The sequence below is a fragment of the Salmo salar genome, chromosome 14 (genome assembly GCF_965601325.2).
Source record: "Salmo salar chromosome 14, fSalSal1, whole genome shotgun sequence".
NCBI classification, from domain to species: domain Eukaryota; kingdom Metazoa; phylum Chordata; class Actinopteri; order Salmoniformes; family Salmonidae; genus Salmo; species Salmo salar.
Window position 1 is genome coordinate 17,401,807 of NC_138304.1, and position 25,123 is coordinate 17,426,929.

Below are 25,123 nucleotides of genomic sequence, written 5' to 3' on the forward strand. Positions count from 1 at the left end.
AGCGTGCCACCCGTGGTGCACCCTATCAACAGCAGGTGCATTTCAAGAGCGGCAAATTTGAAACCAAATAAATGTCAAAATTCAAATTTTTCAAACATACAACTATCTTACACCCTTTGAAAGATAAACATCTCCTTAATCTAACCACGTTGTCCGATTTCAAAAAGGTTTTACGGCGAAAGCATAAAGTTAGATTATGTTAGGAGAGTACATTGACAATAGCTGTGTGTAATGTTTTGTCAATTCAAAGACAGGCGTCACCAAAACCATAAAATCAGCTAAATCAGCTAATGCACTAACCTTTGACAATCTCCATCAGATGACATTCCTAGGACATTATGTTAGACAACACATTCATTTTTAGTTCTATCAAGTTCATATTTATATCCAAAAACAGCGTTTTACTATGGCGTTGATGTTCAGGAAATCGTTTCCCTCCAATAACCGGCAGTCAAGTCAGCACAACAAATTAAATAATTAATATTAGAAAACATTGGTAAAATATTATATTGTCATTTAAAGAATTATAGATTTACATCTCTTGAACGCAATCGACTTGCCAGATTTAAAAATAACCTTACTGGGAAATCACACTTTGCAATAATCTGAGCACTGCGCCCAGAAAAATACGCTTTGCGATACAGACTAACCGCCATGTTGGAGAGATCTAAAATCGAAAATACTATGCAAATAATCCATTACCTTTGATTCTCTTCATCAGATGTCACTTCCAGGAATCCCAGGTCCATAACGAATGTAGTTTTGTTCAAAAAAGCTCATCATTTATGTCCAAAAAGCTCCGTGTTGTTAGCACATGATCTAAGCCCGCCGGACTTCACTTCATGAACGAGGGGAAAAAATATATTTACGTTCGTTCAAACATGTCAAACATTGTATAGCATAAATCATTAGTGCCTTTTTTAACCAGAACATGAATAATATTCAAGGTGGACGAATGCATTCTCTTTTAAAACATATTGGAACGAGGGTACCCAACATGACCTTGCGCGCCAGAGTCTAATCGGCCATCACCGTTCCAAGGCTCTTGTTCGGTCAGATCTCACAGTAGAAGACTCAAAACACTTTGTAAAGGCTGGTGACATCTAGTGGAAGCAATAGGAAGTGCCAAAAGATTAATAAGCCCCTGTGTGTTTCAATGGCATAGGCTTAAAGGTAATTCAACACATCAGGTATCCACTTCCTGTCAGAATCTGTCTCAGGGTTTTGCCTGCCAAATGAGTTCTGTTATACTCACAGACACCATTCAAACAGTTTTAGAAACTTTAGGGTGTTTTCTATCCATATATAATAAGTATATGCATATTATAGTTACTGGGTAGGATTAGTAACCAGATTAAATCGGGTACGTTTTTTTATCCAGCCGTGAAAATACTGCCCCCTAGCCCCAACAGGTTAATATTGAAGGCCAATCTGATGGAGAGTGGTATTCTTGACGTTACCACTGGGGCAGCCTCTGCTGAGGACTCACCATCTCCCCGATATGTTACAATTACCGCTCCATCGGTTAGTCCTAGTAGTCTTCTTGAACAGCAGAAAGAGCTTCTGTTACAACTAGAGCATGATCGTGAGAAGCTAGAGCACGATTGCGTAAAATATGAAAAGAAATTAGCTGCTGATCAGTTAAAATATGAAAAGGAATTGGAATTTAAACAGGATATGGAGCGTGCTAAAATCAAGCTGCAACAAGAGCGACTAGAGTTGGTTAGGGAAGGAAAGCTCTCAGGGGAGAGTTTGCTCTGGGAAGGTGATGCAGATTTACCTAGGAGTCGTTCCTCTTTTGGTCGTGCCCCGGACACATTTGACATTGTTGGGAATTTACGGTTGTTGCCTCAGTTTAATGAAAAGGACTCTGAGACATTATTTTTGTTTGAGCGTGTTGCTGACGCTAGGAGTTGGCCTGATTCTGACCGCACTTTAATGTTGCAGAGTGTGCTGACTGGTAAAGCGCAGGAAGCATATTCAGCTCTTAGTGTAGCCGACAGTGTCAGTTATGATAAGGTTAAAACGGCGGTGTTACAGATTTACGAAGTGGTTCCTGAGGCTTACCGCCAATGATTTAGAACTTTAAAAAGGGATGATAAGCAGACTCATGCTGAGTTTGCGTGCGCATTATCATCACAGTTTAATCGCTGGTGTTCCGCCTCTGTAGTTATGACTTTCCAAGGGCTATGTGAGCTGATTATGTTAGAGCAATTTAAAGACACAATCCCTGATCGAATAGCGCCGTACATTAACGAACAAAAAGTAAAGACTGTCGCTGAAGCTGCGGTTTTGGCGAATGAATATGTTTTGACTCACAAAAGTGTCTTTGCAGAGCCCCGTATTCGGAGTGAGTGGGGGCGTTCGGAGAGATTTGGGCCTCGCTCACCGAGATACTTTGGTTCACGGGCAGAGTTCCATTCAGCTAGGGTTGAGCCTGACTCCTGTGGTAAAGCTGACTTTGGTCAAGTGTCAGTACTGTCAAGGTTCAGGTCATTGGAAAAACGAATGTCCGGTTCTCAGGTCTAGGGGTAAATTCAGTTCGTGTGCTAACGTTAAATCTAGGCCTACGGCGTTAGCTGCGCCTGTTCCACATCAGTTCACTGCCGACACATTGTCTCATGCCCAGGGGCATGTGAAAGTCCATATTGATCCAGACTATTTACCTTTCATAACGGAGGGTTTTGTGTCTATGTTAGGAAGTAAGAACCTAGTGCCAGTGAAGATCCTAAGAGACACAGGTGCCTCTGAATCGTTTGTTGGAATCTGTGTTACCCTTCTCTGCTGAGACTGATTCAGGGAATAGTGTTCTAAGTAGGGGAATCGGGTTGAACACTCTGTCAGTTCCATTACATAAACTGATGCTGGATTGTGGACTGGTGAAGGGTGAGGTTGTTGTGGGGGTGCGTCCTTCATTGCCTATTGAGGGTATCGACATTATCCTTGGGAATAACTTGGCTGGTGAGCGTGTGGCCTGTCGTGTTTCCATCTCTAGTGGTTTCCACTAAACTGTCAATTGTAGGGATTCCTGATGAGAATGCGCAGAGTTTCCCAGAGGTGTTCTCTGCGTGTGCAGTGACGCGGTCTATGAGCCATGGTGACCTGGTCCCTGCTCCGGTAAATGAGAATACCGCAAAGATGTCTGTCGCTGTTTTCCCTGTTATCCCGTTATCTGTATCCCGCTCCGATCTAATCGACGCGCAACGGACTGACCCCACATTAGAAGAGTTGCGTGACCAAATTGTGCCTGTGGAACAGTTGGGAGATATCGCACATGGTTATTTTCTCCAAGGGGATGTCCTGATGAGAAAGTGGGTGTCTCATGGTAGTTGTTTTCTGGGGGAGGCGATTAGTCAGGTTGTGGTGCCAGTGAAGCTTCGTGAGTTGGTGTTGACAACTTCTCACAACAACGTTGCTGGACACATGGGTGTGAGGAAAACCTACAATCGCGTATTAAGACATTTCTTTTGGCCTAGTTTAAAGAGCGATGTTTCTGATTTCATCAACTTGTCACACCTGTCAATTAACTGGTAAATCTAATCAAGCCGGTACCACTGTTTCCTATTCCTGTACTCAGCCAACCTTTTGAGTATTTGATTATTGACTGTGTTGGTCCTCTGCCTCTTTTCTAAAAAGGGTAGTAATTATTTGTTGAATGTGATGTGTCAGACCACTAGGTTGCCTGCTGCCTATCCTCTCCGGTCTATCACCGCTAAGTCTGTGCTAAAAGCTTTGACTCAGTTTCTCTCACTGTTTGGAATCCCTAAGGTCATTCAGAGTGATCAAGGATCTAATTTCACATCTAATCTGTTTGGTCAGGTTCTCCAACAACTTCATATTAAACACAATTTGTCTAGCGCCTATCATGTGCAACGTCAAGGAGCGCTGGAACGTTTCCATCGAATACTTAAGTCTCTGAGAGCTTATTGTACTGATATGGATAAGGATTGGGAGGAGGGGTTGCCTTGGTTACTGTTAGCCGCTAGGGGGGTTTCACAGGAGAGCATGGGTTTCAGTCCAAATGACCTTGTATTTGGACATAGGGTGCTTGGACTTTTATCAGTTCTCCAGGATGACGGGAAGTCTCCCGAGCCTCCTCAGTCCCTGTTATCGTATGTGTCTGATTTCCGGCGACGCTTGTACTCCGCTGGTGGAATGGCTAAAGAGAAGCTATCATCTTCACAGGACAGGATGAAGGGCATATTTGATCGCCGAACTGAGCCTCGTCACTTTAGTCCAGGTGACCAGGTTCTTGCTCTGCTGCCAATTGTTGGTTCTGCTTTTCAAGCCAAGTTTCAAGGGCCATATACAGTGGTGCGCCAGTACACTAAGCAAAATGATCTAGTTGCCACTCCAGAACGGAGGAAAGCACACCAACTGTGCCATGTAAATTTGTTAACCCTATTATGCACGTTCCTCTGCGACTGAACAGTGGGAGTTTACAGAGGATGGTAAACCTGTTCGTTTGGCTGTTACTGTTACTTCCCTTGGTCATTGTAATGCTAGGTCTGTGCATGAGGAGAAAGATGTTCCTGGTCCCGACGATTGCATACTGCAGGGTAGATTGAAAAATTCAGAGATACTGAATATTTTGAATAGCACTCTTACTCATCTACCTGTTGATGGGCGGAAAGAGATGGTTGGTCTGATTCGGAAAATTCCAGGTTTGTGTTCTGATACACCTACACGTACAAACTTGATAGAGCATGATATTGACATTGGAGATGCTGACTCCATTCGTCAGTGGTTCTATAGAGTTTCTGCAGAGAAACTGCGTTGTCTGGATGCTGAGGTCAGGTGCATGCTGGAGAGTAAGATAGCAGAGCCTTCTTTCTCCAGTTGGGCTTCTCCCTATATCTTGGTCAGTAAACCGGATGGAACAAACAGATTTTGTATGGACTACCGTAAGGTAAACGGTGTCACTAAGCCAGATTAATTTCCTCTTCCTCGGATGGAGGACTGCGTTGATCAAGTGGGCGCAGCTAAGTTTGTGAGCAAATTTGACCTGTTAAAGGGCTATTGGCAGGTGCCACTGACGAGTAGGGCATATGAAATCTTTGCCTTTATTACACCCTCTGGTCTGTACTCGTATTCGGTTATGAGTTAAGTAACTGAATCGTTGAGAAGTGACTATGAACCGTTGGGAGATGTTCTTTTCGTTGGAGCTGGTAGCTGACGGCCTCTTGTGTGCCCTGTTCCTGAATGTTATTGGACTGACCATTGTTTGGTTTTGTCATGTTCTATCTTTCCTGTCTGTTCCCTCCTGGTCTTGTGTTCTTCTTTCCTCTTAAACTTGCTTCCTGTGCGTAAAGGTTGCTGAGGTCTGGGGAGGAGGAGGTTAGCTGGGGCAAAGGGAGCTGTGAACACGTAACCCCTCATCAATTTGGGACGGTTTTTATGGGGGGTGGGTGGTGGTGTGTGTGACGACCTTCCCACTCTGTCTGCCGTGTTCTCTCTTGTTCTTGTTTCCTTATTAAGATGCCGGTGGGTGGAGTTGGGAGGGTCGTCAGTTAGATGGGAAACACCTGGGCCTGGGTGTGTCCCAGGATAGAGACCTCTTCCACAGTCATTGGGAGACTCTCTCCATGCAGACACCTTGTTTTTGGTTGTGGTAGTTGTGGCTTTTTGGTGGTTTGCTTTGGCCCCCTTCAACACCCTGCATTATTACATTTATGCATGCAAGCACTCACTTACACTACTGATTACACACACCATTGTTTATTACTTTATTTAATAAATATATATTTTGATACTCCTTGTGTCCACGTTGTCTCCTGACTCTGAGCCAGTTCGTAACAATCCCCATTAGTTCCTGCCAAAGCAGCAGCTACTCTTCCTGGGGTCCAGCAAAATTAAGGCAGTTTATACAATTTTAAAACATTACAATACATTCACAAATTTCACAACACACTGTATGCCCTCAGGCCCCTACTACACCACTACCACATATCTACACTACTAAATCCATGTGTATGTATGGTGCGTGTGTATGCATGTGTCATCTGTTTTTTTTAAATAAAATGTTACTGCTTGCGTCAGTTACTTGATGCGGAATAGAGAGCCATGACTACATGGAACTATGTAGTACTTTGTGCCTCCCATAGTCTGTTCTGGACTTGGGGACTGTGAAGAGAACTCTTGTGGCGTGTCTTGTGGGTTATGGATGGGTGTCCGAGCTGTGTTCCAGTAGTTTAGACAGACAGCTCTGCATTCAACATGCCAAACCTCTCATAAATAAAAGTAGTGATGAAATCAATCTCTCCTCACACTTTCAGCCAGGAGAGATTGACATGCATATTATTAATATCAATTCTCTGTGTACATCCAAGGGCCAGCCGTGCTGCCCTGTTCTGAGCCAATTGCAAGTCCTTTTTTGTGGCACCTGACCACACGACTGACCAATAGTTAAGGTGTGACAAAACTAGAGCCTGTAGGACCTGCCTTGTTGATAATGTTAACCTCTATGGGCTAGGCGGGACGAATTCGTCCCACCTACGTAACAGCCACTTGAAGCCTGTGGCGCGATTTTCAAAACCTTAAAAATCCTATTACTTCAATTTCTCAAACATATGACTATTTTACAGCTATTTAAAGACAAGACTCTCGTTAATCTAACCACACTGTCCGATTTCAAAAAGGCTTTACAACGAAAGCAAAACATTAGATTATGTCAGCAGAGTACCAAGCCAGAAATAATCAGACACCCATTTTTCAAGCTAGCATATAATGTCACCAAAACCCAGAAGACAGCTAAATGCAGCACTCACCTTTGATGATCTTCATCAGATGACAACCCTAGGACATTATGTTATACAATACATGCATGTTTTGTTCAATCAAGTTCATATTTATATCAAAAACCAGCTTTTTACATTAGCATGTGACGTTCAGAACTAGCATACCCCCCGCAAACTTCCGGGGAATTCGCTAACATTTTACTAAATTACTCACGATAAACGTTCACAAAAAGCATAACAATTATTTTAAGAATTATAGATACAGACCTCCTCTATGCACTCGATATGTCCGATTTTAAAATAGCTTTTTGGTGAAAGCACATTTTGCAATATTCTAAGTACATAGCCCAGGCATCACGGGCTAGCTATTTAGACACCCGGCAAGTTTAGCACTCACCATAATCATATTTACTATTATAAAAGTTTGATTACCTTTTGTTGTCTTCGTCAGAATGCACTCCCAGGACTGCTACTTCAATAACAAATGTTGGTTTGGTCCAAAATAATCCATCGTTATATCCGAATAGCGGCGTTTTGTTCGTGCGTTCCAGACACTATCCGAAATGGTAAAGAAGGGTCGTGCGCATTTCGTGACAAAAAAATTCTAAATATTCCATTACCGTACTTCGAAGCATGTCAACCGCTGTTTAAAATCAATTTTTACGCCATTTTTCTCGTAGAAAAGCGATAATATTCCGACAGGGAATCTCCTTTTCGGCAAACAGAGGAAAAAATCACAAAGGCGGGGGCGGTCGGGTCACGCGCCTAAGCCCAGAGTCCCTTGATCGGCCACTTGAGAAAGGCGATAATGTGTTTCAGCCTGGGGCTGGGATGACGACATTCTGTTTTTTCCCGGGCTCTGAGCGCCTATGGACGACATAGGAAGTGTCACGTTAGAGCAGAGATCCTTAGTAAAAGATAGAGATGGAAAAGAAGTTCAAGAAATGGTCAGACAGGCCACTTCCTGTAAAGGAATCTCTCAGGTTTTGACCTGCCATTTGAGTTCTGTTATACTCACAGACACCATTCAAACAGTTTTAGAAACTTTAGGGTGTTTTCTATCCATATGTAATAAGTATATGCATATTCTAGTTACTGGGTAGGAGTGGTAACCAGATTAAATCGGGTATGTTTTTTATCCAGCCGTGTCAATACTGCCCCCTAGCCCTAACAGGTTAAGGCAGAGCATCGCTTTATTATAGACAAACTTCTCCCCATCTTAGCTACTGTGTTTTGACCATGAAAGTTTACAATCTGGGGTTACTCCAAGCAGTTTAGTCATCTCAACTTGCCTAATTTCCACATTATTTATTACAAGATTTAGTTGAGGGTCAGGGTTTAGTGAGTGTTTTGTTCCAAACACAATGCTTTAGGTTTTATAAATATTTAGGGCTAACTTATTCCTTGCCACCCACTCTGAACTAACTGCAGCTCTTTGAGTGTTGATGTCATTTCAGTTGCTGTAGTAGCTGACGTGTAGTGTTGAGTCATCCGCATGCATAGAAACTCTGGCTTTACTCAGTCAGTGGCATGTCGTTAGTCAAAATTGAAAAAAGCAAGGGGCCTTAACAGATACCCTGGGGAATTCCTGATTCTAACTGGATTATATTTGATAGGCTTCCATTAAAGAACACCCTCTGTTGTTAGACAAGTAATTCTTCATCCACATTATAGCAGGGGGTGTAAAGCCATAACACAAATGTTTTTCCAGCAGCAGACTACGATCAATAATGTCAAAAGCTGCACTGAAGTCTAACAAGACAGCCCCCACAATCATTTTACCATCAATTTCTCTCAGCCAATCATCAGTCATTTGAGTAAGTGCTGTGCTTGTTGAGTGTCCTTCACTATAAGCATGCTGATATTCTGTTGTCAATTTGTTTACTGTAATATAGCATTGTATCTGGTCAAACACAATTTTTTCTAGAAGTTTACTACGGGTGGGTAACAGGCTGGTTGGTCTGCTATTTGAGCCAGCTTTAATATTCTTGGGTAGCGGAATGACTTTAGATTCCCTCCAGGCCTGAGGACACATGTTCTCTAGTAGGCTTCAATTGAAGATGTGGCAATATCGTCTGCTATTATCCTCAGTAATTTTCCATCTAGATTGTCAGGCCCTGGTGGCTTGTCATTGTTGATAGACCATTTTTTCACCTCTTCCACACTGAGTTAACGGAATTCAAAAGTACAATTGTCTTTCATAATTTGGTCCGATAATACTTGGATGTGTAGTCAGGGTTTGCTGCTAGCATGTCATCCCTAAGTTTGCTTATCTTGCCAATGAAAAGTCATTAAAGTAGTTTGCAATATCAGTGGGCTTTGAGATGAATGAGCTGTCTGATTTAATAAATGAAGTCAAGTTGGCTTATTTTCCCAAAATTTCATTTAAGGTGCCCCAAAGCTTTTTACTATCATTATTTTTATAATTTATCTTTGTTTCATAGTGTAGTTACTTTTTCTTTTAATTTAGTTTATTTAGGTTGTTCCTGCTTTAGACAACTAGTCGTTGTTACACACGATGAAAGCAGTTCACATCCTAACAGTACACACTTCCAAACAGTGCTACGCCTACATGCATACCTTTGTTGGGTTGTTGAATCCTGGTTTGCAGAACCGCCTGTAATATTCCCAGGGGGCTGCAGTGATTTGGTATTGCATCTGCATATCTGTGTAGGTTGCAAATCTGTCCGGGCACTTGGAAACACACATCTGAGGATGTATTGAACACACTAATGAATACTCAGTAAGCTGATATGTCACCCTTTTTTTAAAGGCCCAATGCAACTGTTTTTATATCAATATCAAATAACTTCTGAGCAACAATTAAGTACCTTACTGTAACAGATTTCATAAAAAATTGACAAATTGCTTTTTAGCAAAAAACAATTTCTCAAGCTAGAATTTTCCTCAGACTGTCTGGGAGTGGTCTGAGTGGGGAAGGGAAAACTGAAAACTAGCTGTTATTGACAGAGAGGTTTGGAACTCTCTCTGTTATTGGTCTATTAACCAATTCACTTCATGGTGAGGTCACCATGGAAAGCTGGAACTCCCACCCATGCAAACCTGCTGATTAGAAGGTCCTGTGTAAATTGTATTTTCAACCAGCAACTACCAGGAAATAACACTGATATTTTGTTCTTGGTTTTTACAGTGTTAGTTTCATCTGCTGTTGTACAATATGATATAAAAGAAATATTTTGACTGCACTGGGCCTTTAACAATAACTGTACCAATGTACTCTGAGTCAATATTGTTATGAATACCTGAGTGGTGGGACACTGGAGGTTGATGAGGACAGCAGGGTTGGCACATTTCAGGATATTGAAGTAGAACAGTATGGATTTTTTTCTATAGAGAGAAAACAAACATTGACACAGTGCTGATACAGTATTAGCACTAGGTGGCTGTAGAGTACAGAGCACACATTCAAAGAAAAACCCTCACAAACAATGATGTAACAGTCTCGTATACAATGATGTTAAAATGGACAACTATCTCTTCCCTTCTATTCTTAATATCTCAATGCATTTTTGGTGAATTTCAGGATGATATTCTCTAGTATTTCAGTATAATGGTTGAGAGAATGGTGTAGTCTCTCCCCGACACGTGTTCCAGACTAAACTCTATCGTAATCCTTTAAGCCTGGGAGAACAACACAGTGCTAATTATGAGCGGATGAGATCTGAGGGCCCTAGCTAGCTGGGAGTAAACACACTACTCCCTATCTCACAGCCCGGCTCCACAAACAGCCTTATCACCGCTCCGCAGCCACCACTAAAGAACTACTTTAATCATTGCCAAGGTTACAGCCTGTCAATCACACTTGAGGTTTATGAGGGGAATTCAACACCGAGCTGTTTAGTGTGGGGATCCAGTACCAGACTTTAGATTCAATGGGTTGGATTCTGTTGACAATGGGAACTGTGTGTGTGGGGGTGAGCTGCCTTTCAAATTATAATGGTCAATATAACAACATTGAAGCATGCAGGGCTAAGATAAAGAACCAGCCAATGGCCCAGAGGGCCACACTAGGGCTAGATTGAAGTTAACATTAACAACAGATCTAGGATCAGATTATCCTACATTGAATTCAAGGGGATGAAAACCTATTTAACCCTGTATCAGTGGTAGGGGGGAAATTCTACTACTGGAAGGTGTGTTAATTGGCAGGTATGCACCCATTAATAGCAGCAAATTGGGCACAAGGGAATTATCATGACCTCAAATTGCTCATAGGTATGTCCCTATGGCTGCGTTTACATAGGCAGCCTAATTCTGATCTTTTCCCAGTAATTGTTCTTTTAACCAATCAGATCAGATCTTTTGCCAATAATTGGGCAAAAGATCAGAATCGGGCTGCCTGTGTCAATACAGCCTAATTACTCATATCAAGATATACAGTTGAAGTCGGAAGTTACATACACTTAGGTTGGAGTTATTAAAACTAGTTTTTCAACCACTCCACAAATTTCTTGTTAACAAACTATAGTTTTGGCAAGTCGTTTAGGACATCTACTTTGTGCATGACAAGTAATTTTTCCAACAATTGTTTACATACAGATTATTTCACTTATAACTCACAATTCCAGTGGGTCAGAAGTTTACATACACTAAGTTGACTGTGCCATTAAACAGCTTGGAAATTCCAGAACATGATGTCATGGCTTTAGAAGTTTCTGATAGGCTAATTTACATAATTTGAGTCAATTGGAGGTGTACCTGTGGATGTATTTCAAGGCCTACCTTCAAACTCTGTGCCTCTTTGCTTGGCATCATGGGAAAATCAAAAGAAATCAGCCAAGACCTCAGAAAAAACATTGTAGACCACAACAAGTCTGGTTCATCCTTGTGAGCAATTTCCAAATGCCTGAAGGTACCATGTTCATCTGCACAAACAATAGTACGCAAGTATAAACACCATGGGACCACGCAGCTGTCATAACGCTCAGGAAGGAGACGCGTTCTGTCTCCTAGAGATGAACGTACTTTGGTGCGAAAAGTGCAAATCAATCCCAGAACAACAGCAAAGGACCTATATCCACAGTAAAATGAGTCCTATATCGACATAACCTGAAAAGCCGCTCAGCAAGGAAGAAGCCACTGCTCCAAAACCGCCATAAAAAAAACACACTACGGTTTGTAACTGCACATGGGGACAAGATCATACTTTTTGGAGAAATGTCCTCTGGTCTGTTTGGCCATAATTACCATCGTTATGTCTGGAGGAAAAAGGGGGAGGCTTGCAAGCCGTAGAACACCATCCCAACCATGAAGCATGGGGGTGGCAGCTTTGCTGCAGTAGGGACTGGTGCACTTCACAAAATAGATGATATCACGAGGCAGGAAAATTATGTGGATATATTGAAGCAACATCTCAAGACATCAGTCAGGAAGTTAAAGCTTGGTCGCAAATAGGTCTTCCAAATGGACAATGACCCCCAAGCATACTTCCAAAGTTGTGGCAAAATGGCTTAAGGACAACAAAGTCAAGGTATTGGACAACAAAGTCAAGGTATTGGAGTGGCCATCACAAACCCCTGATCTCAATCCTATAAAAAATTTGTGGGCAGAACTGAAAAAGCGTGTGCGAGCAAGGAGGCCTACAAACCTGACTCCGTTACACCAGCTCTGTCAGGAGGAATGGGACAAAATTCACCCAATTTATTGTGGGAAGCTTGTGGAAGGCTACCTGAAACATTTGACCCAAGTTAAACAATTTAAAGGCAATGCTGCCAAACACTAATTGAGTGTATGTAAACTTCTGACCCACTGGGAATGTGATGAAAGAAATAAAAGCTGAAATAAATCATTCTCTCTACTATTATTCTGACATTTCACATTCTTAAAATAAAGTGGTGATCCTAACTGACTTGAGACAGGGAATTTTTACTAGGATTAAATGTCAGGAATTGTGAAAAACTGAGTTCAAATGTATTTGGCTAAGATGTATGTAAACTTCCGACTTCAACTGTACCTGGTTAATCAGTCACTACAGTAATTACTCACGCGTTTGGGGTGCCCTTCTGCCCACAGAACTGTCCGTAGCTGTCTGTAGGGTAGATCACCTTCCTGGGGTCACCGTGTAGCCACGCTAGAGAGAGAAAAGGGAGGAGGTAGAAGGAGGGAGAGAGAGAGAAAGAGAGAAACCAGTGAATTAATTAATCACCCTCTTGTATCTCTGTATTCCATTACCAAAATAAAAGAGCAACAGATGGAAAGTCTCTTTGCACGACAGACTGAAATCGTATTCCCATTCACTGGATCTAACTGCTCTGATTCTTTTGTGTCGGACAATCTTGATGTGTTCTTCAGCTCCTGTGGCAGGGTTTTAAAGACGAGGTCATTGTGTGTATGTTAGTGCCTCTCTACTGCTCTAGCTGAGTGTTGAGAAGAGTCGATAGTGTTCGCCATAAGCACAATCCCTCTTCTAAGGCTTATTTTCCGCATCGTTTACAGCACTGTTCAGAAAGTGTACAGGAAAGGAGATGGATTTCCCTTTCTAAGACACCGTATGTGTGTGTGTGTGTGTGTGTGTGTGCTTGCGTACGGGCATGTTTATCTGTGTCCTTTCGTTGGGATCAATAGCAGTACCTTTCTCCCTGAATGAAAGCCTGTCAGTGACTACCTCTCTCTAAGAGTCTGACTGACTAATGGGATCATTGATTCCTGGCTGGCATTAAATGAGTGGCAGGTAATGTACTTCACGGCACAGTCTGTATTGTCGCCACATCAAAACTGATGTTTACAACTCACTCCGCGCAGTAAGTACCGTATTCATGTTTTCACCCATGTCTCGGCTCTTTCCTTATTCATTAAGGTAGTATTCCACAGTCACCCATCCATAATGGGGTATCAGAATCCAACTGTAATGTGTCTGTACAGTATCTGAACTACAGATAGAGAGTGGACTGGCATGTAGGGACCTGGACCTGTAGATACACTCACAGTTTATTAGGTACACCACCCTGTTCACGAAAATGGTTCACTCCTACAGACAGTGAGTCACGTGGCCGTGGCATGCTATATAAAGCAGACAGGCATTGAGGCATTCAGTTACTGTTCAATTGAATGTGACCTAAGTGACTTTGAGCATGGTATGATTGTCGGTGCCAGGCACGCCGGATTCAGTATCTCAGAAATGTCCGGCCTCCTGGGTTTTTCACCAATGACGGTGTCTAGGGTTACCGAGAATGGTAAGACGAATAAAAAAGAACTGCATCTTGGAAACCACAACTCGTCAATCCTTGTCACGGATGGGCTATTGCAGCAGATGACCACACCAGGTTCTACTCCTATCAGCTAAAAACAAGAAGAACAGAAATATAAAATTCACAAAAAAATCCATGCCCTGAAGAATTCAGGCTGTTCTGGAGGCAAAGGGGGGTCCGACCCAGTACTAGATGGGTTTACCTAATAAATTGGCCGGTGAGTGTATATAGTGTAGTTGCCACTACTCTACAAATCAAAGAGAATCAGTAATTATGCTGAATTAATTATACACTGTATGGTGTCAGACTAATCTTTTTATTTTGTTCCAAGGGTACTTTAAATCAGTACAGGCAGAGGCTTCCCCAAACCACACATGATGCTTCTGGGGTGAGAGAGAAATTGTGTGTGTGTGTGTGTGTGTGTGTGTGTGTGTGTGTGTGTGTGTGTGTGTGTGTGTGTGTGTGTGTGTGTGTGTGTGTGTGTGTGTGTGTGTGTGTGTGTGTGTGTGTGTGTGTGTGAGAAAGAGAGAGAGAAAGAAGTGGGGTGAGTGACCGTGTCTGAGAGGATGAAGTCATTGTGGATTTTTTTTTGTGTTGTAGAGAGGGTTGGATTGGAGTAAATTGTAGTAAGGTGTGTGTGTGTGTGTGTGCACGTGCTCATGCTTGTACGCATGCATCCATCCTTTTTTTGTGCAGGTGTGTACGGTGTTTGCAATGCCTGTCTGAGTGAGTTTGCAATGCCTGTCTGAGTGAGTTTGCAATGACTGTCTAAATGTGTGTTTGCAATGACTGTCTTGTGTGTGTGGTGTGTGTGTGTGTGTGTGTGTGTGTGTGTGTGTGTGTGTGTGTGTGTGTGTGTGTGTGTGTGTGTGTGTGCGTGCGTGTAGTATGTGTGTGTGTGTGTGTGTGTGTGAGGGTGGGCTCTCCTCTCCTGATAGCATGAGGTCATTTATAGCTGGCAGGCGGGATGAAGAGTAAAGAGTGACTTCATCATCGCTCCGATATCAAGAACTCTACGCTCTATTGGTTATGTCTGCCTGCATCCCTTCTGCTCTTCAAAGGATGAGATCACACTAAAATATGAGACAAGAGCTACAACACACCATTACCGAGGAGAACTCATACTAAAATATGAGATGGAATGGCTGTGGCACATTGAAAAAGGATGAACTTGAGTCTAGAGGACTGGGCTGCAGCAGAGTGGACAACTTACATTATAATGGGTCTGGATGGCACGTTTAAATAATGACATTGGAAGGAATAAGGCCAGGTCGGAGGTTAAAGGTCATGAGTCTGGTGGCCAGTTCTGAGTATGCTGCCTTCATAAATATGTCTATCATCTGTCTCAAAGAAGGGTTGGGATTGGGAAGCTCCTCATCTCAATGTTTCAGAAGCAAATATATATATTTAAAAACACTGATGCCTGCATTCACTCATCTTATTCTGAAAACTGGAGGAATGTATTTGTGTGCTAAGTTGCCAAGGCCATTCTGTGGTTTAATTTGACTACAGGACAAAAGGTTTGTTTCTATTGTGTGCTACTAAGGACTGCAATGTAGGTTTGAACTGAATGAAGCCCTATGTTCTCAAAGGCAATGTCACAGTAATATATATATATCTCTATCTGTCCCTTTTTCAACAAAAAGACCCCTTGCTGCGACTGTCTGAATCAAAGGGACTTTTTAACAAAGGGGCTCTCACCCGTTTTCACTCTCTCCCTGGCTGTCCTTTGCAGCATATCACTTCTCTATTTCAACACTGACCAGATATCAGTCATAACCCAGCTCTCTAGAACCGGAATCAATACACAGGACTGATGTATTTTACATTTCTGCGTTTTATCCTTCTCTCTCTTTTCTCAACAATACAGCTCCCTCTTACTGAGCTACTGTTGGGCATAGGGAGTAGGGCTGCCTATAACGTTTGTACCTAGTGGTGATGCTAATAGAAGGCGAACAGTTGATTGCATCAATAAGTATTCAGAATGGAAAACACATATCCGCTAACAGGGGAAATTGTAGAGCACAGCATGCATAGTAATTAGCTGCTTGTATTCGATGTTTGAAGCAACTTTACCTTCAGTGCAGAGTCACTTCTAAAACTACACTTTCAATTTGCTGGCTGCTTACCATTTCTGAGATCATTACGATGAGAAAAGGTACAGAACTTTTGAAGCAGAAGCAATCATTGACTGATGGATTGATCTTTACCAGAACAGGGGAGGAGGAGAAGAGGAGAGAGGGATTAAAATTCCCCAAAAATGAGAGAGGAGATAAGAAGCACTTCATAGAGCTGTGAGGCATGAAACATTCATTTCTACCAGAGGTGCTGGGAACGTGTTCGCACTCTGTCTCTGTGAATAGAACAGATGCTACACACTTATCTTTTTATTTATCTCTCTCTCTCGCGCTCTTTTTCTTTGTATCTCTCTACTGCACACTCTATGATGGCGATGTTTACTATATCTCTCACACTTGCTACTTCTTTCTCTATTTCTCTCTCTCTCTCCCACACACACGCACACACTTTCTTGTTTTTACCCTTTTATCTTCCTACTCCACCAGCTAAACCCCAGTAGCTAGTTAGAAAAGATAAAACAGAATACCATTCATTTCTAACACAGAGTTGAGTATTGAGTGGTGGGTTTTCAGAGCCCTCTGTGATCAAAGGTTAATCTGCTGACTCGCACTCAGGGGGACAGTGTGTTTGGGTTTAGGCCAGTGTGGCATCACTGCTTTCAAAGAAGATTTCCAAACACAAGGCTTCTCATGTAGCATCTCCCTTTACACCGCTTGTTAACACCGTTTTTTTTTTTTTAAAGTAACAGAAATTTGACTCAACTAGGACGATGAAATAAGGTAAGGATATAATTTTACAGAATGGGGACCTGGAGGATAATGGCGGGTCATGCTTTTTCAATTTCAGTCAGGGGGAGGGTTTAGTATTGTTTTAAATCTAGTCCAGGGGAGGGTTTAGTATTGTTTTAAATCTAGTCCAGGGGAGGGTTTAGTATTGTTTTAAATCTAGTCGAGGGGAGGGTTTAGTATTGTTTTAAATCTAGTCCAGGGGAGGGTTTAGTATTGTTTTAAATCTAGTCCAGGGGAGGGTTTAGTATTGTTTTAAATCTAGTCCAGGGGAGGGTTTAGTATTGTTTTAAATCTAGTCCAGGGGAGGGTTTAGTATTGTTTTAAATCTAGTCAAGGGGAGGGTTTAGTATTGTTTTAAATCTAGTCCAGGGGAGGGTTTAGTATTGTTTTAAATCTAGTCAAGGGGAGGGTTTAGTATTGTTTTAAATCTAGTCCAGGGGAGGGTTTAGTATTGTTTTAAATCTAGTCCAGGGGAGGGTTTAGTATTGTTTTAAATCTAGTCAAGGGGAGGGTTTAGTATTGTTTTAAATCTAGTCAAGGGGAGGGTCATGAAATTTGTAATTGATTATATTTCAATATTTCTTAGTGTTTTAGAATTAGTCGCTATATATCGATGTGTGTCCAATACCGCCCCTCATCTCTGATTCTTCGCTGGGCGCGCAATACCAAGTGAGCCTATAGGCTATTTAGTGATGTCTCAATAAATGATCTATAGGCTATGAAGTGCATGCTCGGAGAAGCACAGAGCAAAGTTGCATTTCTTAGATAGCTGCTGGCATGGTGTAAATAAAACTACGCTGCATTACACACTGCAATGGATAATCCAAACCTGAGCCCCGGTCCTGCTCTGCTCTTAATGATCAAACATGTCTTTGTGTTCTGCCTAACCAATGGCTGTGCTGTGTAGGCCTACGGTGGCAGTTCAGTAATTTGTGATTAGGTTTAGTCCAAAAAATCTTGCACGAGGACTAGCCTATAGCCTATGTTCTGTTCAGTTTGAGAAGGAGAGCGCGAAGATGGAAAGGAGGACCGGTGGCTACCACTATAATAGATGTTATTAAAAACAATATGTTTCTTGCCCATGATGTATTTATCAGAGTTATTGGCCTCTCAATAAGACAGATTAGAGAAATTTACACTGTGGTGCTGAAACTTGAAGCAGCAGCCGCAGCACAATCAATCGGAAATGGGCAGCAAATATTGCTGAAGTAGGCAAATTAGAGTAGGTATAATTAATTTGAATAATTCATTTGAATTTGACTTTACTAACAACAAGAGGGCTTTGTGTTGGAACCTATTTCTTCCTATTTAAGAAATAAGAGGTAGACCTACCTGTTTGACAGATGAAATCTAGCTATAGGCTGCTATATCCATATCCACCATTTGTCGGTCAATTTCTCCACCCACCATGCACCCTTTAAATAGCCTACCTCCGTGTCAGTTAAGGGCTGTTAAGTTAAAACCAAGACTCGAATTGAGGGGGTATGAGAGGGTATGCCATAGATCTTTCGTTAATTAAAGAAAATGGTAATAAGCACAGGCCTACCACGTGTTAGCTTAAGATTTTAAAGAAAATAAAACGGATCCGATTATATAAAGAGATCAATAACAGCGATTTGGTCCGCGATACTTTATGCTACAAAGACGTGACTCTGATGCATATGGCGATATCATTGTTTCGTTTCTTTGACATTCAAAGGCTGAGCTACAACCTTCTAAAGCCGAGGAGACAAAACATTTACTTTGCTTGGGAAGTAATCTAATTATGTCACTATCCATTGATTAAGCTATTCACTTTCTGTACAATAGAAGATGTTTAAACCCAGACAGCTTTTGGGGAATCACTTGTGACCTTCTCTCGTTGGGTTAAGCAAAGGAAGAAGAGTAGCCAGCAGTTCAAGCTTACGTTTTTCTGCCTCGGTAGGCTTACTCTGTCTGGGGTGGAAAGGTAGGCTTACTCTGTCTGGGGTGGAAAGGTAGGCTTACTCTGTCTGGGGTGGAAAGGTAGACTTACTCTGTCTGGGGTGGAAAGGTAGACTTACTCTGTCTGGGGTGGAAAGGTAGGCTTACTCTGTCTGGGGTGGAAAGGTAGGCTTACTCTGTATGGGGTGGAAAGGTAGGCTTACTCTGTATGGGGTGGAAAGGTAGGCTTACTCTGTATGGGGTGGAAAGGTAGGCCAACTCTGTCTGGGGTGGAAAGGTAGGCCTACTCTGTCTGGGGTGGAAAGGTAGGCCAACTCTGTCTGGGGTGGAAAGGTAGGCTTACTCTGTCTGGGGTGGAAAGGTAGGCTTACTCTGTCTGGGGTGGAAAGGTAGCCTTACTCTGTATGGGGTGGAAAGGTAGGCCAACTCTGTCTGGGGGTGGAAAGGTAGGCCTACTCTGTCTGGGGTGGAAAGGTAGGCCTACTCTGTCTGGGGGTGGAAAGGTAGGCTTACTCTGTCTGGGGTGGAAAGGTAGGCTTACTCTGTCTGGGGTGGAAAGGTAGGCTTACTCTGTCTGGGGTGGAAAGGTAGGCCAACTCTGTCTGGGGGTGGAAAGGTAGGCCTACTCTGTCTGGGGGTGGAAAGGTAGGCCTACTCTGTCTGGGGGTGGAAAGGTAGGCTTACTCAGTCTGGGGTGGAAAGGTAGACTTACTCTGTCTGGGGTGGAAAGGTAGGCTTACTCTGTCTGGGGTGGAAAGGTAGACTTACTCTGTCTGGGGGTGGAAAGGTAGACTTACTCTGTCTGGGGGTGGAAAGGTAGACTTACTCTGTCTGGGGGTGGAAAGGTAGACTTACTCTGTCTGGGGGTGGAAAGGTAGACTTACTCTGTCTGGGGGTGGAAAGGTAGACTTACTCTGTCTGGGGGTGGAAAGGTAGACTTACTCTGTCTGGGGGTGGAAAGGTAGACTTACTCTGTCTGGGGGTGGAAAGGTAGACTTACTCTGTCTGGGGGTGGAAAGGTAGACTTACTCTGTCTGGGGGTGGAAAGGTAGACTTACTCTGTCTGGGGGTGGAAAGGTAGGCTTACTCTGTCTGGGGTGGAAAGGTAGAATTACTCTGTCTGGGGTGGAAAGGTAGGCCAACTCTGTCTGGGGTGGAAAGGTAGGTCAACTCTGTCTGGGGTGGAAAGGTAGGCCAACTCTGTCTGGGGTGGAAAGGTAGGCCAACTCTGTCTGGGGTGGAAAGGTAGGCCAACTCTGTCTGGGGTGGAAAGGTAGGCCAACTCTGTCTGGGGTGGAAAGGTAGGCCTACTCTGTCTGGGGTGGAAAGGTAGGCTTACTCTGTCTGGGGTGGAAAGGTAGACTTACTCTGTCTGGGGTGGAAAGGTAGGCTTACTCTGTCTGGGGTGGAAAGGTAGGCTTACTCTGTCTGGGGTGGAAAGGTAGGCCTACTCTGTCTGGGGTGGAAAGGTAGGCCTACTCTGTCTGGGGTGGAAAGGTAGGCCTACTCTGTCTGGGGTGGAAAGGTAGGTTTTACTCTGTCTGGGGTGGAAAGGTAGGCCAACTCTGTCTGGGGTGGAAAGGTAGGTTTACTCTGTCTGGGGTGGAAAGGTAGGCCAACTCTGTCTGGGGTGGAAAGGTAGGTTTACTCTGTCTGGGGTGGAAAGGTAGGCCAACTCTGTCTGGGGTGGAAAGGTAGGCCTACTCTGTCTGGGGTGGAAAGGTAGGCTTACTCTGTCTGGGGTGGAAAGGTAGGCTTACTCTGTCTGGTGTGGAAAGGTAGACTTACCCTGTCTGGGGTGGAAAGGTAGGCTTACTCTGTCTGGGGCGGAAAGGTAGGCTTACTCTGTCTGGTGTGGAAAGGTAGACTTACCCTGTCTGGGGTGGAAAGGTAGGCTTACTCTGTCTGGGGTGGAAAGGTAGGCTTACTCTGTCTGGGGTGGAAAGGTAGGCCTAACTTTTAAAAGTACCATGCTCAGATTCCTAGTGACATCTCAAATTTAAATATTTGCAAACAGGGACAGTTTTGTTGCAAACAAGACACACTGATTTGGCATTACAGAAATATAATAAGGTAGGCCTAGCTAGGCCTATTTCTCTGTAGCATCTCCCTTTACACCGCTTGTTAACACCGTTTTTTTTTTTTTAAAGTAACAGAAATTTGACTCAACTAGGACGATGAAATAAGGTAAGGATATAATTTTACAGAATGGGGACCTGGAGGATAATGGAGGGTCATGTTTTTTCAATTTCAGTCAGGGGGAGGGTTTAGTATTGTTTTAAATCTAGTCCAGGGGAGGGTTTAGTATTGTTTTAAATCTAGTCCAGGGGAGGGTTTAGTATTGTTTTAAATCTAGTCCAGGGGAGGGTTTAGTATTGTTTTAAATCTAGTCAAGGGGAGGGTTTAGTATTGTTTTAAATCTAGTCCAGGCGAGGGTTTAGTATTGTTTTAAATCTAGTCCAGGGGAGGGTTTAGTATTGTTTTAAATCTAGTCAAGGGGAGGGTTTAGTATTGTTTTAAATCTAGTCAAGGGGAGGGTCATGAAATTTGTAATTGATTACATTTCAATATTTCTTAGTGTTTTAGAATTAGTCGCTATATATCGATGTGTGTCCAATACCGCCCCTCATCTCTGATTCTTCGCTGGGCGCGCAATACCAAGTGAGCCTATAGGCTATTTAGTGATGTCTCAATAAATGATCTATAGGCTATGAAGTGCATGCTAGGAGAAGCACAGAGCAAAGTTGCATTTCTTAGATAGCTGCTGGCATGGTGTAAATAAAACTACGCTGCATTACACACTGCAATGGATAATCCAAACCTGAGCCCCGGTCCTGCTCTGCTCTTAATGATCAAACATGTCTTTGTGTTCTGCCTAACCAATGGCTGTGCTGTGTAGGCCTACGGTGGCAGTTCAGTAATTTGTGATTAGGTTTAGTCCAAAAAAGGTAGGCCAACTCTGTCTGGGGTGGAAAGGTAGGCCAACTCTGTCTGGGGTGGAAAGGTAGGCCAACTCTGTCTGGGGGTGGAAAGGTAGACTTACTCTGTCTGGGGGTGGAAAGGTAGACTTACTCTGTCTGGGGGTGGAAAGGTAGACTTACTCTGTCTGGGGGTGGAAAGGTAGACTTACTCTGTCTGGGGGTGGAAAGGTAGACTTACTCTGTCTGGGGGTGGAAAGGTAGACTTACTCTGTCTGGGGGTGGAAAGGTAGACTTACTCTGTCTGGGGGTGGAAAGGTAGGCTTACTCTGTCTGGGGTGGAAAGGTAGAATTACTCTGTCTGGGGTGGAAAGGTAGGCCAACTCTGTCTGGGGTGGAAAGGTAGGTCAACTCTGTCTGGGGTGGAAAGGTAGGCCAACTCTGTCTGGGGTGGAAAGGTAGGCCAACTCTGTCTGGGGTGGAAAGGTAGGCCAACTCTGTCTGGGGTGGAAAGGTAGGCCAACTCTGTCTGGGGTGGAAAGGTAGGCCTACTCTGTCTGGGGTGGAAAGGTAGGCTTACTCTGTCTGGGGTGGAAAGGTAGACTTACTCTGTCTGGGGTGGAAAGGTAGGCTTACTCTGTCTGGGGTGGAAAGGTAGGCTTACTCTGTCTGGGGTGGAAAGGTAGGCCTACTCTGTCTGGGGTGGAAAGGTAGGCCTACTCTGTCTGGGGTGGAAAGGTAGGCCTACTCTGTCTGGGGTGGAAAGGTAGGTTTTACTCTGTCTGGGGTGGAAAGGTAGGCCAACTCTGTCTGGGGTGGAAAGGTAGGTTTACTCTGTCTGGGGTGGAAAGGTAGGCCAACTCTGTCTGGGGTGGAAAGGTAGGTTTACTCTGTCTGGGGTGGAAAGGTAGGCCAACTCTGTCTGGGGTGGAAAGGTAGGCCTACTCTGTCTGGGGTGGAAAGGTAGGCTTACTCTGTCTGGGGTGGAAAGGTAGGCTTACTCTGTCTGGTGTGGAAAGGTAGACTTACCCTGTCTGGGGTGGAAAGGTAGGCTTACTCTGTCTGGGGCGGAAAGGTAGGCTTACTCTGTCTGGTGTGGAAAGGTAGACTTACCCTGTCTGGGGTGGAAAGGTAGGCTTACTCTGTCTGGGGTGGAAAGGTAGGCTTACTCTGTCTGGGGTGGAAAGGTAGGCCTAACTTTTAAAAGTACCATGCTCAGATTCCTAGTGACATCTCAAATTTAAATATTTGCAAACAGGGACAGTTTTGTTGCAAACAAGACACACTGATTTGGCATTACAGAAATATAATAAGGTAGGCCTAGCTAGGCCTATTTCTCTGTAGCATCTCCCTTTACACCGCTTGTTAACACCGTTTTTTTTTTTTTAAAGTAACAGAAATTTGACTCAACTAGGACGATGAAATAAGGTAAGGATATAATTTTACAGAATGGGGACCTGGAGGATAATGGAGGGTCATGTTTTTTCAATTTCAGTCAGGGGGAGGGTTTAGTATTGTTTTAAATCTAGTCCAGGGGAGGGTTTAGTATTGTTTTAAATCTAGTCCAGGGGAGGGTTTAGTATTGTTTTAAATCTAGTCCAGGGGAGGGTTTAGTATTGTTTTAAATCTAGTCAAGGGGAGGGTTTAGTATTGTTTTAAATCTAGTCCAGGCGAGGGTTTAGTATTGTTTTAAATCTAGTCCAGGGGAGGGTTTAGTATTGTTTTAAATCTAGTCAAGGGGAGGGTTTAGTATTGTTTTAAATCTAGTCAAGGGGAGGGTCATGAAATTTGTAATTGATTACATTTCAATATTTCTTAGTGTTTTAGAATTAGTCGCTATATATCGATGTGTGTCCAATACCGCCCCTCATCTCTGATTCTTCGCTGGGCGCGCAATACCAAGTGAGCCTATAGGCTATTTAGTGATGTCTCAATAAATGATCTATAGGCTATGAAGTGCATGCTAGGAGAAGCACAGAGCAAAGTTGCATTTCTTAGATAGCTGCTGGCATGGTGTAAATAAAACTACGCTGCATTACACACTGCAATGGATAATCCAAACCTGAGCCCCGGTCCTGCTCTGCTCTTAATGATCAAACATGTCTTTGTGTTCTGCCTAACCAATGGCTGTGCTGTGTAGGCCTACGGTGGCAGTTCAGTAATTTGTGATTAGGTTTAGTCCAAAAAAGGTAGGCCAACTCTGTCTGGGGTGGAAAGGTAGGCCAACTCTGTCTGGGGTGGAAAGGTAGGCCAACTCTGTCTGGGGTGGAAAGGTAGGCCTACTCTGTCTGGGGTGGAAAGGTAGGCTTACTCTGTCTGGGGTGGAAAGGTAGGCTTACTCTGTCTGGGGTGGAAAGGTAGGCTTACTCTGTCTGGGGTGGAAAGGTAGGCTTACTCTGTCTGGGGTGGAAAGGTAGGCTTACTCTGTCTGGGGTGGAAAGGTAGGCCAACTCTGTCTGGGGTGGAAAGGTAGGTTTACTCTGTCTGGGGTGGAAAGGTAGGCCAACTCTGTCTGGGGTGGAAAGGTAGGTTTACTCTGTCTGGGGTGGAAAGGTAGGTTTACTCTGTCTGGGGTGGAAAGGTAGGCCAACTCTGTCTGGGGTGGAAAGGTAGGTTAACTCTGTCTGGGGTGGAAAGGTAGGTTTACTCTGTCTGGGGTGGAAAGGTAGACTTACTCTGTCTGGGGTGGAAAGGTAGGCTTACTCTGTCTGGGGTGGAAAGGTAGGCTTACTCTGTCTGGGGTGGAAAGGTAGGCTTACTCTGTCTGGGGTGGAAAGGTAGGCTTACTCTGTCTGGGGTGGAAAGGTAGGCCTAACTTTTAAAAGTACCATGCTCAGATTCCTAGTGACATCTCAAATTTAAATATTTGCAAACAGGGACAGTTTTGTTGCAAACAAGACACACTGATTTGGCATTACAGAAATATAATAAGGTAGGCCTAGCTAGGCCTATTTCTCTGTAGCATCTCCCTTTACACCGCTTGTTAACACCGTTTTTTTTTTTTTAAAGTAACAGAAATTTGACTCAACTAGGACGATGAAATAAGGTAAGGATATAATTTTACAGAATGGGGACCTGGAGGATAATGGAGGGTCATGTTTTTTCAATTTCAGTCAGGGGGAGGGTTTAGTATTGTTTTAAATCTAGTCCAGGGGAGGGTTTAGTATTGTTTTAAATCTAGTCCAGGGGAGGGTTTAGTATTGTTTTAAATCTAGTCCAGGGGAGGGTTTAGTATTGTTTTAAATCTAGTCAAGGGGAGGGTTTAGTATTGTTTTAAATCTAGTCCAGGCGAGGGTTTAGTATTGTTTTAAATCTAGTCCAGGGGAGGGTTTAGTATTGTTTTAAATCTAGTCAAGGGGAGGGTTTAGTATTGTTTTAAATCTAGTCAAGGGGAGGGTCATGAAATTTGTAATTGATTACATTTCAATATTTCTTAGTGTTTTAGAATTAGTCGCTATATATCGATGTGT

The 25,123-nt window shown here is 43.3% G+C and overlaps 1 protein-coding gene across 3 annotated transcripts in view; it reads right to left on the reverse strand.

Moving 5' to 3' along the window:
* LOC106568882 (choline transporter-like protein 5-A) overlaps positions 1-25,123 on the reverse strand; it is a 114,273-nt gene that overhangs the window by 12,730 nt on the left and 76,420 nt on the right. For all 3 annotated transcript variants that reach the window (XM_045693975.2, XM_014139663.3, XM_045693973.2), the window contains exons 4-6: positions 12,744-12,828; positions 10,001-10,085; positions 9,318-9,446 (exon numbers count right to left, since the gene is read on the reverse strand). In XM_045693975.2, coding sequence (XP_045549931.1) covers positions 9,318-9,446; positions 10,001-10,085; positions 12,744-12,828 — 299 coding nt within the window. The remainder of the gene's footprint in view (positions 1-9,317; positions 9,447-10,000; positions 10,086-12,743; positions 12,829-25,123) is intronic.